Below are 17,216 nucleotides of genomic sequence, written 5' to 3' on the forward strand. Positions count from 1 at the left end.
TTGGACCTTGGAATATAGCATCGGGGAGGTGGGGGTGAGGCACCTAGAGACATGGCCTGAACCCGGCATGTTCCTTCTAGCAGCAGCTGTCTCTTTGGGTTGTCTGAGCCCCTCTCTGACTATGGGGACTGCCCTCCCAAAGCTGGCAGGAGCAGTCTCATTTTTCACTTAGCAAACTGTGTTCCAAAGGAGCGACCCTTTTTGGCCGAGAGCCCAATTCTTCCCTCTCTGTCTCAGGACAGACTTCGGGCTCAGCTGAGCGCCAGCGTTTCCTTCCCCCTGTGTGCACTGAACGGAGGAAGGCGACTGAGAATCAGCCTCCAGGGCTTACAGGGGCTCCTCCTGGGCATCAGCCCTGAGAAGGGGTGGGGATAATGCAGCGGCAGGGATGAGGCCTGGTAGTCCGGTTCCTCCTGGCTTGTCCAAAGCCAGTGAGGTTTCCTGCCACTTCTGAGCTCATTAAAGGTCCAGGGTGCCTTGTCTTTCTCAGAGCTTGTGCAGACTCCTCTGTAACTTTAAACCGGGGCAGGAAGCGAGGGGCCCAGGCCTGGAAATTTAGACAGGGTGGGGACATGCTTAGGACCTCCCGTAGGTCATGCCATACACCCAACTTTCTCATTTGATCCACAACCTCATTTGCAGCTGAGAAACGGATAGCTTTTTGTCTCCGGGCACACTTGCTAGAGGACACCCGAGTGCCGGGAGGCCCGTAGAGCAGTGGTTAGAACTGGGCTCTGAGGTCAGAGCTGCCACTCACTAGACCTGAGACTGGAAAGAAACCACACTTGTGGGCTTCAGTTCCCTCCCCTGCACTCTGGTGTAATAAAGGTGGTAATAATCGTGACTTCAGCCAGGACTTGGGGAAGCCTGGCCACTTACTTCTCCATCCCCCAAAGCATCACACTTGGCTTCCATCTGATGCTATCTTTGACCCCAAAGTCAAGTGGACAAAACAAATAAATAAGAACAATATGCCATAAACAAAACTGCAACATTTAATTATCCCCCCAAACCAAGACACTGACACTAGGCTGATTTCCCTTTACAATGTTATTTTCTACAGTAGAAGCTGGGACAGAGATACAAACACAGCCCACTGAATCAGGGTGTGGTGGTGGCAACATTCTGTTAGAAAAGAGGGGAATTAAAAAAAAAAAAAAGCCCTCACCCCCCCCCCCCCCATCTCCCTCAAGAGAAGAACGTGGACATTCTCCATCCTGGCAGATCATGCCATGTGGTCAGTTTGTGGGGTGACCAAAAGACCAAAAATAATAACCTAAAAATATTGTAGATTTTTATTTTCTTTAAATCTCCCAGTAAAAACGTTAAACTGTCTTCCAAGATTCCAAACTGACATTGCATAGACCAATTCCTTTCCAAAAATATCTCTAATATATTCCTCTCTCTCACTCTCTCTCTATAGAATTTTAAGTCTAGGAGCTATGGGCGCCTAGTGGGAAGTCACTGAGCTTGAGGGGACCGGAGGGCTCCCACGTGGGGATGGGGCCAGGGCTCTAGGCCTCCAGCTCCAGCCAACATTAATTTGGTTATAGCCAAATTCGCAGTCCAATTTCCCTGGCCCAGGGCCCGGCATGGGAGGATGTGGCAGGCTCTGTCTCCTGGGGTGACTGTCAAGTTCAGACCTCATCTGGAGTGAGGCTGGGGTTCCTAATTTGGGGAGTCTCCCCACCAACACCGAAGCCAGCTGTTTTATGCCCAAAAGCCCCAGAACTGAATCAGACACCAAATACACCTTCCCACTGGGCTGAGGTCCTGCAGACACAGGGGGGAAGGGCGGTACCCCATCTTCTGGGGGTCACTACATGTGGAGACAGTGCAGCCAATCCCCTTTTAAAGTGCCGGGTGTCGACGGGACAGGAAGGGACCCACAGAGCTGACCAGAGCCTTCTCCAGCCAGAGCAAACGCTCCATCCTGCCTCGGCAGGCACCGTCTAACATTCATTTTCTGAAAGGGTTAGGTGATTAAAAACAACAAAATCCTAGAAATGTTCTGGCCCAATGCTGGGAGGTTCCAAGACCAAGACTCCAACTCTTGCCAGCTGGGGCAGAAGGACAAGGACCCTCCCAGCCTGGGGAGGACACCCTCACTCCCACCCCTACCAGAGGGAGCAGCAGTAACCCGCCCCCGTCCAGATCACCAGCACTGCTGGGACCAGTCAGTGGGCGGGGCAGAGAACAGAACCACCTCCCCTCACCTGGAGGAGGAAAAACACCTAACTTCGAACCCAAAAAAAGGAAGGGTGAAAAGAGAAAAAAAGAAGTGTAGGGTAAACACCAGCCTGCTGGGTTGATACAAAAATGGGTGAAATTAAGAGCGGCAGGGGATCTGTCCGGGCCTGGCTGGCAGCCAGCACCACCTTCAAGCAAGTAACGAGGACAGGGAGGAAAGTGCTCAGAGCAGAGGCTCAGTGAGGGGCAGGGGCAGGGCCAGACTGCTCCCCACCAGAGACCCCCATAAAGGACCCCTTGCCCAGAGAGGGGAAGCTTTCAGAGGAGGGCTCAGACTTTGGGGGTCAGGAAACCAGCTCCAGCTGGTCCAGTCCCAGCCCATCTGCCCCTCCAGCAGTGGCCTCAGCCTGGGCCAGCTGACCCTGAGGGGAGAGAGAAGGGGTGGTGCTTGCCCAGCCCAGTCAAGCCCCAGACCTCCAAGGGCTGGGGAGGCACCTTCCTGGCTTTCTACAAGAAACCAGCTGCTCAGGGCCCAGCCCTGGGCAGAGGGGAACCATCTTCGAAGCTCAGACCTTTCTCAGCATGGCTCTCAGGCCTGAGCGGCAGCGAACTGGAGGGAGGAGAGGTGGCGCCACGTTCCAGCCGGGCTGCTAGGGCTGGGCCGCTGGCTGCACAGCAGGCAGTGCCCAGGAATCCTTAGGAAGGGATCAGAGGGAGGGCAGGCGAGGGCCGGTGGGGCTGTGCTGGACACAAGCATGTGCAAAGTGCAGGCTGCCCGGGCAGCAGGAGAACATTCGTTGGGGGAGGGAGTCTCAAACTGGAGTGTGGGAGGGGTCTGAGGTCTTGGCTCCCAGGAGGAGGCCGCCAGCGGGTCCCCCAGGGCACAAGGAAGGGATAGCTGAAGCACTAAGCAGTCAGAGGGCCACAGTGGCAGGATTCTGGGGGTGAACTGGCCCCCAAGGGCAAGGGGGCAATGGAACAGAGCCCTGCCAGGGCATGGTTGAGCTGGTGCTCCTAGAGTGAGTGGGGACACAGGGCAAGAGGCCCCTCGGCCACAAGCAGCTCCGCGTGTGCAGGAGCAGCTGCATGTCCTCATCGAGGGGCCAGGTGGGGCTCCAGCAGGGCGTCCTGGCCATCTTGGCCTTGCCCACCTACTTCATGGGCCTGCCCTCTAGTGGTTCAGAGAAGAATATTCACAGTGGTGCCCAGGCCCTAGGCCAGGAAGGTCCCAGCATGGATGGGAGGACAATGGAATGATGCACTGGGGCAGGAGTGGGCTGGAGTAAATGGAGGAGGCACAGATGAGATGCAGAGTGGATGGTGATCCAAAGGGGAAGGACCCTCGTGGAATGACACAGATCTGGACACCCGCAAAGGCAGGGCCCTTCTCCAGCCTGGACACCGGCTCCTCAATGGCTTTCAATCACGACTGGCTCGTAGACCCCAGAGGAGACCCTGTGGGAAGAGACAGATCAGTTCATCCAGGAGGCCAGGGGGAGATGGCAGGTGCAATTTTGAGCCGTGGCAGCAGGGGTCAGCAGAGCAGCACCAGGGGGCAGGTCTGGGGCCCTGGGCAGCCCAGCCAAGCTCTCCTCCAGCTCTGGCTCTGGATGTTAAATGGGCACTTTCCCACCCTGCCCGCAGGAACAGGGGGAAGAGCCTGCAGTACAGCCCTGCACGTGGGAATCTCCTCCACCCACTCGTTCGTTCAGTGAGTCAGGCGCACTATAAATAAATGGTTAAAAGGGCACTGGCCTTCTATAAACTAGAGTTCAAGGCAGCGTTTGATCCTACCACCCCCCGGTCTGTGACTATACCCAGCACCTCACTCAGTGCCTGGTGTTCAATAAACACCTGTCCAATACATCATCACTGGTGAGGGGTTCCCAGACACAGGAGGAAGGGAAAGCAGGGTCCAAAATAAAGACTATTAAGCTGCCGCCCTGTGCCCAGCTCTGTGCGAGGCACTTTCCAGGCTGCCTCTGACACCCTCAGTGCCAACCCCGGAGCATTGTCCCAGGTCCACACCATTCGAGAGATGGAGAAACTGAGGCTCAGAGAGAGGTGCTGGCCCCAGGCCACGCTCCCATGGCCACCCGAGCCACCCCCCCGAGCCTCCATCCCTACCTGTTGGCCAGCTGGATGCCACTCAGCGTGGTGGAGCCATCGCGGCTCACAAACAGCCGGAGGTTGCTGTCTGCGGGAACACAGGAGGGACGGAGGCTGAGCAGGGCGGGAGCCCCTGGAGCCGGCGGCACCGGCCCCCCAGCCCGCCCGGCGTGGGCTGCTCACCCTCAGCATTGCTGCCGTCGGTGAAGTCCTGGCTCTGCATGATCTTCTCCACGATGTCATCTGCATCGATCCGCGTGTCATCCACCCAGGTCGGGTGGCTCTCCACCGAGTCCTTCTTCCGCCTGGAGCAGGGCGGGTAGAGTCACACAGTCAGGGGAGTAACGGGCACAGCGATGACAGCAGCGGCCACCTACATCGCTCAGGATGGGCGCCGGTTCACATGGTATTCGCGTAACCGCATGCAGCCCTGCTGTGCAGGTGCCGCGTTACCTGGGCTGACAGAGGAGGACGCAGCGGCTCTGAGAGGCCTAGCAGGGACCTCAGCCACGCTAAGTCATACACAGCACCGCTGACGGAGCACGCACGCGCCAGTTAGGTCAGGGCTAACTCATGACCATCGACTGGTTGAGTCATCAGCATCCAACCCTGAGGCAGGGACCCTAGTGTCCCGTGTTACAGGCAAAGAAGCAAAGCGTCAAGGAGCCACCGGGAGGGGTCTGTTCTCCAAAATGCTGAGCAGTGAGACTCACCGGAACGAGCGGTCTGACAGATGTGCGGGCCGGGGAGGTCGGGGTGGTTTCTCGGGGGGCCGGTGCTCACGCTCGCCACCCTCAGGGCCCTCCACCGTCATGCTGAGGCCACCAGAGGCACTGCTGCTGGTGGACGTGTTGCGACGGTGCGTCAGGTCGGAGAGGCTGGAGGAGCGCGAGTGCTCCGTGCTGTAGCCTGGGTGGAAGGGGCGTGCATTACCAGGGAGCCGGGCAATATGGAAGGCCAGGGGCATGGGCCAGGCGGGCACCCACCAGAGATCTTGGACTGCTGGCTGGCGTAGCTGGAGTTGCGGGAGTGGCCAGAGTGGAACACCTCCTCGGGGCTGGACAGGTTCTGGTCTGTCTCCTCCGGAAGACCTGGAAGGCAGGGAGCGGGCAGGGGTTACCAGTGGTGCCCGTCCCCTCACTGCGTCTGGCGGGGTGTGGGGTGGAGGGACACTGTGTAAACTGACGTTAGTAGGAGCAGCAATTTGCTCCCAGCCACAGTTCACCATCTGAACCCAGGGTCATTCATTCTACAATTATCTGTTAGGGTCCGCCTCCATGCAGGGTGCTCTACTGGATGCTGTGAACAGGAGACAGGGTGTCTGTCACAGGCCACTGGGGAGGAAGAACATTTAACAAACATGACCCACAGTTTCAGTGAGTGGTGCAGAGCAGTATGGGGTCTGAGCCAGCCTGAGATCAGGGAGGGCTTCTCTGAGGCAGTGGCCTTAATGTGAGACCATCAGGAGGCGTGGGAGGAAGCACGGCAGATAAGGCATCAAAGGGCCTTCCGGAGGGAACTAAGGCAAAGGCCCTGAAGCTTGTGAGCTCCGGTCAATGCAGCTAAAATAAAGCAAACCAGGGTGCGGGGAGCTGGCTGACAGCCCTGTCCCAAGTCACCCAGAGGCCCAACTTCGAAACTAACATCCCAGCACTCCCCCGCAGGAGGTGCAGGGGAGCTAGGGGGATCCACCCACCAGGCCTCCTGCGGTAAACGCAGGAAGCAAGGGCTTGCCCAGCCCCTCTTTGGAGATGAGCACAGCCAGGCCACCAGCTGGACCCCAGGCCCGTGTCCCCACCCAAAGTCAAGCGGCTTTTTAAGCCCCCAACAGGGTCTCTGCAGAGGGGGTCAGGGGCAGAGAAAACCAGCCACAGAGGCATTGGGGCTCATACTCCACGCTGCCTGGGAGAGGCATCTCTGCTACTCTGCACAAAAGCCTTATCTGTACTGGGGTGGCCTGCTCCCCAGATCTCTGCTCTGGGGACACATACCCAGAAGCTGGAGAAAGTAATAATGCTGGGAAGCCTGCATTCCCAAGTGCAAGCCCAGGCTGAGGCAGCAAGCACCCCAGCTCTCCACTCTGGGCTCACTGGCTGGGTCTCCAGGAAAAGTGGGAGTGGAGGGAGTTGACCGTTGAGATCAGGGGTCCCTCCCTGCTGCCAGCCCCCGAGGGCAGAAACCAGCAAACATCTGCTGAGCCACCCGGGCACCGTGCCCTAATTGCTCTTGCGACACAAACTAGGGCCACCACGTGCCGCCTTGCCAGAGCCTCCTCTCCTGCTGGCACCCCCTCTCCTAATCGCCAAGCCTCTCCTCTGGGGATGCAGGCTCGTCTGAAATTTTATAACATCAGTAATAATGATAACTGAGTAGACATCCACAGAGTACATACTCTGTTCAGGCAAGGCCACACATTTGCTCAGTTCATCCCCCAAGCAACCCGAGATGTGGTTACTACTGCTGATCCCATTTTACAGGAGGACACTGACGCCCAAGAGGCAACATGGCCAGCCAAGGTTACGCAGCAGGTGGGGGAGAACAGAAGCTCACAGCACACGTCCCTCTGCCAGGAACACTGTGCCCCACGCCCCGGATTCAGCTCAAATGCCATCACTTCAGGGAGACTTCCCTGGCCCCAGAGAGATGCCTTCCGTGTCTCTCTCACGGCTCTTTCTCTGTAGGTAGACATGCCCTTGACTTATTGTCTGATTGACGCCCGTCTCTCCTGCTAGATGGGGAGGGCCATAGTCAGGGACACCACAGTCAGTCTCTGTCCAGGGCACTGCACGGTACTGGCACATGGGAGGGGCTTGCACAATGTCTGCCTAATGGAAGCATGGACACCTCGGAGGTAAAGGGAGGCGCAGGTAAGGCGGCAGGTAGGGAACGGTACCTGAGCCGAGAATGGTGGGCCGGATCTTGGGGGGCCTGGACCCTGTCAGGGAGTTGGTGGTGCTGCTGCAACTGCTGCTGGTCCCGCCTCCCTTACACGTCAGCTGCAGGGAGGAATCCTGGCCTGGGATGGAGATGGACTTGGCAGTGGACGGCGGCCTTGGGAGGACAGAGAGGACTATGACTGTGTGCCCCAGTCCTGGGGTCAGCTGAGCCCCCACCCCTCAGCCTGCACCCACACTCACGTCTTGAAGCAGGGGTCTCCAGAGCGCAGGAACATCCCGATGGTGACCTGTGAGACAAGGAGAAGTCAGCCATACCACGTCCACTCACTCAGCCCAGGCGCCTGGACTCCTGGGCCTCCCTGCTCCGGCTTCAGACAGGGCTGAGAGTCTGATCCCGTCTCTGGCCCCTGCTGGCCCTGGGGAAGCCATGCAGAAGGCAGAACTGAGCCTGACATCTGCTTCATGGGACAGAGGAGATGAGGGTCACTTGGCTTAGCACCTGGCTGGGAGCGACTGAGCAGCAAAAGCCAGCTACCACTACTTCAAAACTACGGCCCGACTGGGAGCCGTCACGGTAGGACCGCAGTCACTCTCCACCCTCAGTGCCCAGGGCTCCGAGTGGGCGCGGGAAGGAAGGAGGCTGGAGAAGCCGGCCCAGTGAGAAGGGGGTTCATAGTCCAACACGGAGGGCAGGGGCGTAGTGAAAGTTTCTTGAGTGAAATAAAGCAAAAACCTGTTAGAAACTTAAGAATTTAACATCCACTTGGGAAAAGATTTTGGCAATGGCCCAAACGAGGCAATGTTTGGGTTCCCAAATCTGGGCTGAGATGGAATGACAGGTGGGAAAGAGGCTCAGATCCCAGCCACCACCAACAAAAAGAAGAAGACCCCTGGGTTGAGGAGCTTTTTAAAAAATTTATGGATTATTTTTTTGGCCACGATAGCAGCCTACAAAGGAGGTGACGGTGCCAGGTTGTAGCGGAGGGAAGAGACCCAGGCTCGGAGGATGCGACTGCTCAAGACCCTGGAGACAGGCTGAGGCCTTGAAGCCAAGGCCACCTGCCCCTCAGGTGCCCTTGATCTGGCCTGAGATGCATGGGCCCACTGAGGCGAGGCTGAAAGCTCCCAGCTCCCACCACAATTAGCCTATACTTTCTCGGTGCCTCTGATTCCCTCTGCACAGGGTCCGGGAGACCCCAGAGCCTCTGCCCACCACTGCTGGCCCAGCTCTGCCCTGGCACCACATGCTCCCACTGGGTCGGCCGGCAGAGGTGCAGTTAGGGCAAGGCTGTTTTCTCAGCCAGGTGGAAGGGCGTGGAGACAAGGAAGAGAGGTGTGCAGGTGGCAGATGCCCAGATAGCTCTGTCCCCAGAGGCCAAGGAGGCAGCTGCTCGGGGGGAGGGAGCTGCCCCGCCACCGGAAGCTTGCACGTGGGTCTCTGGAGCAGCCGCCCTCAGCCTGCCAGGTGGAGGGGCGGCAGGTCCTCCGGTCACGATGCTTCGCCTCAGGCTGCCTCATGTCATGTGGGGCAATGGGAGGACCTGACTGGTCTCAGGCCCAGCTCTGCTGTGACCCCGGCTAGTGATCTAACCTGTGCCTCAACTGCTTCCTGTGCAAAACGGGGACTAATAATACACCCCGATCCCCACGGGGCTGCTGTCAGGCATCACAAGACAAGAGGTGGCAGCACTCAGCAAGGCTGGTCTCACCAAACCCTTAGAGACTGTTGGGGTCTAGCCCCCGACTATGGATGGGGAAACTGAGGCCGTGGCCGACCCAGGACCCACATCCTCCCAGTCTGCCTCACTGCTGTCCAGGGGAGGAACCTGTATTTTTAACAGCCCGCCAGGGAACCTGGTGAGGAGCAGGCTGCCCGGTCCCAGGGTGAGCGGGGACAGAAGAGGCAGCGGGGCCAGTACCTTGAGGATGGAGTTGTCCTGGCGGGTGTTCTTCGTGTCATACCCCTCCAGCAGGCAGCAGCGCACGGTGGAGCCTGAGCCTGCAAACTCAGCCAGGTTCAAGTCGGCAAAGCCCAGCTGGGAGGGAGAGAGGAGAGCAGACTGTGGGCGGCTGCAGGGAGTGTGGGTGCCGGGCTGGCAGCACAAGGGTTAAGTTGGCGAAGGGGGAGAGGCGGGCAAAGCCCCTGGGACACACCACAGCCCAGACTGCCTGTTGCATAACCTGCATCCAAGGACACAGGCCGGGCTGGTGGCTGGGGCTGGCGGCTCCAACGTGGCAGAGCCAGGAGCTCACATCCCTGAGCCACACAAAGCGCCCTTTGTGCTGTGTCCCAGAGTGCACCGGGGCAGCGCCTGAGATGAAAGGACATTGTTGTCTGTGACACAGACACATTGTTCCCCGGGAAACAAGGCTGCGCTGTGGGAGCTGCCAGGACAGCGGGCAGGGGGAGGGAAATCCCGTGGGAACTTGGCGTGGGGATGGTGGGTGGGGGCACTCTGCAGGGTGCGCAGGAGCCCCTCCTGGAGGCTGGAGTGAGGGTCCTCAGATACAGAGAGAGGAGCAGGGATGGGGAAGGAAGTGGAGAAAGTACGAGAACAGGGTCTGTGAGTTCAGGCCTTTTAGATGGAAGCCAATTCTGACAGACCTGGAGGGGCAACAGAGGCTCAGGTGAGGGGATGCTGGGATTAGAACTTAGGGGACAACCTAACCAACGCGGGCGTTTACTGAGCACCTGCTGCGTGCAAGTCTCTCCTGCAGACTTTGGGGCACGGGTGCCAGAATCAAGGACTAAAATCAAATTCCCGTCCCGCCATCAACTCAGTGAGCCCATCTTACAGACAAGGAAGCCGGTTCAGAGAGGAAGTGACATGGGCAGGGCCCCAGGAGGCTTAACCAGCACAACCAGCCTGAACTAGGCTTGGCCAGCCTCAAGTCTTGCCACCTCTCTGGGCCTCAGTTCCCTCCTCTGTGTCCAGGTGCTGAGCCAGTGTGGACGGCTGATGGGAGAACAGGAAGGGAAGGGCCTGGCAGGTCTGACGCGTGCTAGCGCATGACAAACATTTGCCGGATGGACGTAGGATGCTCCAGCTGTTTGCTGGTAGTTTCTTTCCTGGCTGGCCAGCTGTCCTCACCCACGTGAATCAACAGGAGGAGAAATTTCCACTCTGATGCCTTCCACAGGCCGGTTCTGGCCACCCTGCCCTCTGCCCCTGGAGAGGCACATGAGCGAGCAGCCAGGGCAGAGCGCACAGCCCAGAGCCCAGAGCTTCCTGAACTCTGGTTGGTGGGAAGGAACACGCCCTGTGCACAGGGTGAGGTGAGGCAAAGGCATTTCCCCCCCGACCTGACTGAGGCTCCCCCCCGCCCCCCCACAACATGCTACCTCCCTGGGGAGCCCCAGAGGGTGGGCTGTGAGTCCCCATAGAGAAGGGGCTTTAAAGGCAGAGCAAGCTTATTCAAGACCAGAGGTAACCGTCTTCTCCTGCCTTTCCCAGTGAAAAAGGTTGTAATGTGGGGGCTGAGCTCTCTGTGGGCGCAGTGAGAACCTAGCAACTACACACATGCAACACGGAGACGGGCTGAGTCACCCGTCGCCCAGCCACACAAAGGGACACCGCTGCTCTTAAAGCAAAAGGGAATTTGTGATGACATGAAAACATGCCCGTGACATATTGGCGAGAAAAGCAGCAGGCTGCAGAATCCACTTAGTGTAGTTAAAACAGGTCCCTTTGGTGTAGTTAAAAGCCACACTGCCTGCACATACACAGGACTCACGTAAGGTGCTCGTTTTACAGTTCTCTGAACTATATCGAACATTTTCCTCACCGCTCTGTGTGTGTGATATATTTCATAACATTTTTTTCTTAAAAGGCCTGGAACAGTCCTAAGGAATCCCAGTGCTGGGATGGGGGAGGGGCCTGGAGAGGAAGGGGACATAAACTACCCTTTGCACTCTATGGACGGCAGCAAACATATGCTGTGTGTCTGTGAATCGCAAAGACGGTCAATAGAGGATATTTCAAAAAAAAAAATACATCTCCTGTAGGGCTGAGTGTCTCCTGTTTGGGGCAGAAATGAGGCTGGAGGTTCTTCTGGGAGCTTCTTTCACGCCTGTTCCCCATCCCATCCCACCAGCCCTTCACACAGTTCCACTCACCTTGGAATAAGTCTTCCCACCTTTCAGCTCCTGCACAGGGAGACAGACATAAGCAGCAGGGTGAGTAGGACATCCAAGGGACCTCATATGTCTCCCCAGTTCCCCAATCCCCCCAAAAGTGACCGCCAGTGGAGGAGGACAAGGAAAGAAGCAGAGTGACCCATTATCTCTGAGGGGGACAAGCCAGGGGACGGGCCTACAGCCACCAGAGCAGTGGCCCACACCCCCAGCCCCGGCCCAAAGCCCAGCCTCACCTTGCGTACCGACACCCGGAAGATGCAGGGGTCCAGCAGGCCAGTGGCCGGGTTGGCGCTCATCTTACACACGAAGGTGAACCGCTTCCGCCACCGCACGCAGTTCTCCTGCACCTCCTCCCTGCGGGCCAGACAGACAGGTGAGCACAGATGCAGGTCAACGCCCAGCGAACCAGGAGGGACCGGACTCACCTCCAGGGAGGCAATGACGGGAGGGGAAGAGGAAGGAAGGGGCGCTCTGGCTTTTCACTTTGTATCACAAAGTGACTGCAGTTTCATAACAAGAATGTGCTTGTGTAAGTGTTGTAAAAACAAAAATATGCCATAAAAAATGAAAAACACAAGGCGGGCGAGGTCAGGCTGGGGGCAGCTGCCCCCTCCCTCTGCTCCCAGCGCTGTGCCCCACCCCCTTGTTCCGTGGCCTGGGGTGACTCCTTCCACTGCCATTACCTCCCACTGGCCATGTCAGTGACCCTCCCAGTAGTGCTCCCAGGCTGGACTACCGGTCCATTTTACAGGTGAAGAGATGAGGCTAGGTAAACTGCCCGGTACCACCCAGCCAGGAAGCAGCAGGCCCTAAGCCCGGCCCACCTGGCTCCAGAGTCCCCTTCCTCACCACTAGTAACAACAGTAGCAGCTAATGCTAACACAGCACGTCCCATGTGCTTTACAAACCAGGGCCAGCCAGCCATGGTCACGCCAACCCTTCCCAGAAGGCAGCACTAATCCAATCCCACATTCAAAGGAACCAGAACTCTGGGGCGGAGACCCTAGCCCCAGGCCCACAGATGGCAGAGCAGACCAGGGTCTTGAACCCAAGCAGCCTGGCTCAGGTGCCACACATTAAACCCTCACCACCCCAGGTCTAAGACACTACTCGGGGCCCGTAGCTCTCCTGACACTAAGTTGGGGTCTGTCCTTGCAGCCCCCGAGTTCTTCCTGGGCCTGGGGGGCATGACCCAGCCCCAAATTCAGAATCCACTTAAGAGGGAAGCGCTCCGTGCCCTGGGAGTGAGTGGGAGTTGGGGGAAGCAGCTCATCTGAGCCTCTCCCAGCTGCTGCGGGGGCCCTGGCAGGAGCTGGGGGCGGCGGCAGCGGCACATGTCAAGAGATGAGCTCTGCACCCCTGTGCAGCATCCCCACGTCCCCCACAGCCTGTCTGGCAGAACCTGTGCGCAGGAAGGAAGGGGCCGGCAGGAGAGACATTATCTCCAGGCTCATCCCACCTCACAGGAGTGGCCCAGCGGACAGCCGACAGCGAGGAAGTGACCGCGCCACACCCCAGACCTGAGGAGTCGGGTGACTTGCCAGGCTGGGGCCTGAGGGTGGGGGGTCGGCACAGGATGCGCATCTCCTGAACACTGCAACCTTGGCAGGCAGGCTGTATGCCACCCCCTTCTGCAGCTGAGGGCACTGAGGCAACAACAGACCGCCCAGATCACATCCCCAGTGACTGACAAAGCAGGATTCAAACCCAGGACAGTCCGACTGCAGAGCCATGAGCCACACCTGGGTTCATAGGCCACGGAGCCCGGAAAGCCTGGCAGGGACTGGGCCCTGCAGTGGACTTACAGACCAACATTTGACAGTGATGACTCATTGTCACCCGGAGAGGGGGAGGGGAGTTAGGGAAGGTGACTGGCTGCAGGGAGGTGACATTCAAGCTCAGACCCAACTGCAGAATGAGGAGGAGCCAGTGGGGAGACAGTTCCAGGCGAAGGGAAGAGACTGCGTGAGAAGCAGACGTGCTGTAGGTCTCCTTGGCTGATGCAAGCCTCTGAGCAGAGCCTCTGTGAGGAGCTCCCTGCTGGCTCCACAAGGCTTTGAGGATGTGACCAAGGCTTGTCCCACATCCTGCCAGGTCTGTGACAAGGGGCAACAGGACTCAGGGCAAGCCGTCTTGGGAGCACAGCCCTCACTCTCTGTGCAACTCGGGCTGGGGCTCGACCTCCCCACCCTCACTAGTAAAACAGGTGCACCAGCCACTCACTCATGGGCACCTGGGAGCATTCAGTGATGCGAGCCCTGCAAGGACGTGGGGGGAGGGGGGGGGCGTGCTGTCAATGAGATGTGTCTTATCTGATGAAGACACTCGGGGTCTAGAGAGACTCAGTCACCAGAATGCTCCAACCTGGTGAGGAGGGTGAACTCCAGCAACCTCCCACAGCCCCAAGACTGGGACAAACAGAAAGGTCAGGGCTAGAGATGAGGGAAGAAGGAAAAGCCCCCAACTCCCAACAGACATGGGCATGAGCCCTCAGGAAGCAGGTGCCACAAGGGAAGCAGGAGCCCTGGGCTGGGGCATCAGCCATGCCAGCTGCACTCACTCGTTCACTCATCAAATAACAGCTCCAGTTCTGTGCCTGTGCCTGTTCTATGCACTGGCCCTACAGCGGTGACCAGCTTACACTCTAGTGGGAACAGAAAGGTGAGGATCAAACAAATGAGAAAAATACATGGTAATAGAAAGGAAGAACTAAAATGATCTCTACTGGCAGCTGACTTGGTCTTGTATGTAGAAAATCCTAAGGAATTCACTAAAAAACCATTAGTACAAGAGTTCAGCAAGATTGCAGGATACAAGATCAATATAAAAAATCTACTATTTCTATGTACTAGCAAATATCCACAATAAAATGAAGAATATTTTATTTAAAAAGAATAAAATGTGTAGGTATAAATTTAACAATAGAAGTATAAAACATATACTTTGGAAAATTATAACACATTGTTGAAAAAAATTCAAGATCTAAATAGGGATTTGTATCTTCTTGGTGAAAAACTGAAAGCTTTTCCTCTAAATCAGGAATAAGGTAAGGATGTCCACTCTCATCAATCTTAACATAGTTCTGGAAGTCCTAGCCAGAGCAATCAGGCAAGAGGAAGAAATAAAAGGCATCCATATTGGGAAGGAAGAAGTAAAAGTGTCACTTTTTACAGATGTCATGATTCTGTATATAGAAAACCCTAAAGACTCAACCAAAAAACTATTAGAAACAATAAACAAATACAGTAAAGTTGCAGGATGCAAAATCAATGTACAAAAATCCACTGTATTCCTATATACTAACAATTAACAAAAAGAATAAAATACCTAGAAATAAACTTAACAAAGGATGTGAAAGACCTGTATACTAAAAACAACAAAGCATTATTAGAAGAGATTGAAAAAGACACAATAAAATGGAAAAATATTCCATGTTCATAGATTGGAAGAATCAACATTGTTAAAATGGCCATATTACCCAAAGAAATATTCAGATTTAATGTAATTCCCATCAAAATCTGAATGTCATTTCTTAAAGAAATAGAAAAAACTGTCAGATTGTATGGAACCACAGAAGACCCCAAATAGCCAAAACAATCCTGAGAAAAAAGAACAAAGCTGGAGTTTTCACATTATCTCACTTCAAATTATACTACAGAGCAATGATAATTAAAACCGCATGGTACTGGCAGAAGAACAGACACACAGACCTTTAATAAAACAGAACTGAGAGCCCAGAAAGAAAACCACAGGTATATAGGCAAATATTTTTTGACAAAGGATCCAAAAACACACAATGGAGAAAAGAAAGACTCTTCAATAAATGGTGCTGGGAAAATTGAAAAGCCATGTGCGAAAGAATAACTGTAATCTAGTACAAGAATTAATTCAAAATGAATCAAAGACCTAAATATAAGATCTGAAACAATAAATTACATAGAAGAAAACATAGATACTAAACTTACGGACCTTGGTCGTAGAGAACATTTTATGAATTTGACCCCATGACCCCAAAGACAAGGGAAGTAAAGGCAAAAATAAATGAATGGGATGATAGCCAACACCAAACAATCCAGTTAAATAATAGACAGGGGACCTGCATAGCCACCTCTCCCAAGAAGACATACAAACGGCCATCAGATATGGGAAAAGATGTTCAACTTCACTAGCCATTAGGAAAATGCAAATCAAAACTATGATCCACCACCTCACACCTGTTCGAAGGCTATAATCAACAAGACAGGTAGTAAGTGTTGGAGAGGCTGTGGAGAAAAAGAAACCCTCCTTCGCTGCTGGTGGGAATGTAAACTGGTGTAACCACCATGGAAAACAGTATGGCGGTTCCTCAAGGATGGAATATTGCCACTGCGACAACATGAATGGGCCTTGAGAATATTATGCTAAGTGAAATAAGTCAGTCAGAAAAAGCTAAAGACAATCTGAGTTCACTCATATGTGGGATATAAAACTGAAACTCAAAGACACAGACAGACATCAGTATGGTGGCTACCAGAAGGAGGGGGGGGTGGTAGTAAAGGGCACCAAAAAAACCTAAATAAATGAAAAGACATCCTGCGATCATGGATCAAAAGGTTTAATACTAATTGTTAAGACAACAATACTCCCAAGTTGATTTAAAAATTCGACACAATCATTATAAAAATCTGAACTGACAAGCTGATCCTAAACATTGGAAAATCAAAGGACCAGAATAGTTAAAACAATGTAGAAAAAGCAGAACATAACTAAGGAATTCACATGTCTGGACTGCGAAACTTTTACAAAGCAACAATAATTAAGACAGTGTGGCTGTGGCATAAGGATAGACACACAGGTCGATAGGATAGAACTGAAAGTCCGAAAATAAACCTTCACATTTATGGCCAACTGATTTCCAACTAGGGTGCCCGTGGGGGGGAAACAGTCTTTTGCTGGGACAACTGGATATCACATGCAAAAGAACAAAGTAGGACCCCTTTCTCAGACCACATAAAATAATTAACTCAAAGTGAATCAAAGACCTATGTTTAAGAGCTAACACTATAAAATTCTTAGACAAAAACACAGGGGTAATGCTTTGTGATGTGGGCTTAGGCAATGGTTTCTCCGATATGACATCAAAAGTACAAGTGGCAAAAGAAAGATATAAATGTGTTGAACTTCATCAAAATTAAAAATGTTTGTGATTCGCCCTAACCGGTTTGGCTCAGCAGATAGAGCGTCGGCCTGCGGACTGAAGGGTCCCAGGTTTGATTCAGGTCAAGGGCATGTACCTTGGTTGCGGGCACATCCCCAGTAGGGGGCGTGCAGGAGGCAGCTGATCGATGTTTCTCATCGATGTTTCTAACTATCTATCCCTCTCCCTTCCTCTCTGTAAAAAAATCAATAAAATATATTTTTTTAAAAATGCTTGTGATTCAAAGAACAGCATCGAGAAAGTGAAAAGACAACCTACAATATGAAGGAAAATATTTGCAAATCACATGTGTGATAAAGGACTTGTAACTAAAATATATAAAGAGGACTTACCACTCAATAAAAAGACAAAAACCAAATTAAAAATGGGCAAATGATCAGAATAGACATTTCTCTGAAGATGCCATACAAATGGCCAATAAGCACATGAGAAGGTGCCCAGTATCATTAGTCATCAGGGAAACACAAATCAAAACTATAATGAGCTACCACTTCACACCCACTAGGACGGCTATAATCAACAGATAATAACAAGTGAAGTGCTAGCAAGAGTGTAAGCAGCTGGAACCCTCAGACGCTGCTGGTAGGAATGTAAAGTGGTGTAACCACTTTGGAAAACAGTCTGGCAGTTCCTCAAAAGGTTAAATATAGAGTTACCATGTGACCCGGCAATTTTACTCCTAGGT

At 54.1% G+C, this 17,216-nt stretch overlaps 1 protein-coding gene across 1 annotated transcript in view; it reads right to left on the bottom strand.

Annotated features, from left to right (window-relative positions):
* Positions 1-972: 972 nt before the first annotated feature.
* EEIG1 (estrogen-induced osteoclastogenesis regulator 1) overlaps positions 973-17,216 on the bottom strand; it is a 34,238-nt gene continuing 17,994 nt past the window's right edge. The window contains exons 2-11 of the mRNA XM_081102940.1: positions 11,568-11,688; positions 11,314-11,343; positions 9,116-9,232; positions 7,437-7,483; positions 7,193-7,350; positions 5,286-5,390; positions 5,013-5,208; positions 4,483-4,604; positions 4,318-4,387; positions 973-3,645 (exon numbers count right to left, since the gene is read on the bottom strand). Coding sequence (XP_080959066.1) covers positions 3,600-3,645; positions 4,318-4,387; positions 4,483-4,604; positions 5,013-5,208; positions 5,286-5,390; positions 7,193-7,350; positions 7,437-7,483; positions 9,116-9,232; positions 11,314-11,343; positions 11,568-11,688 — 1,012 coding nt within the window. The 3' untranslated portion in view covers positions 973-3,599. The remainder of the gene's footprint in view (positions 3,646-4,317; positions 4,388-4,482; positions 4,605-5,012; positions 5,209-5,285; positions 5,391-7,192; positions 7,351-7,436; positions 7,484-9,115; positions 9,233-11,313; positions 11,344-11,567; positions 11,689-17,216) is intronic.

Source organism: Myotis nattereri, assembly GCF_964212035.1.
Source record: "Myotis nattereri genome assembly, chromosome: 12".
Taxonomy (NCBI): Eukaryota; Metazoa; Chordata; class Mammalia; order Chiroptera; family Vespertilionidae; genus Myotis; species Myotis nattereri.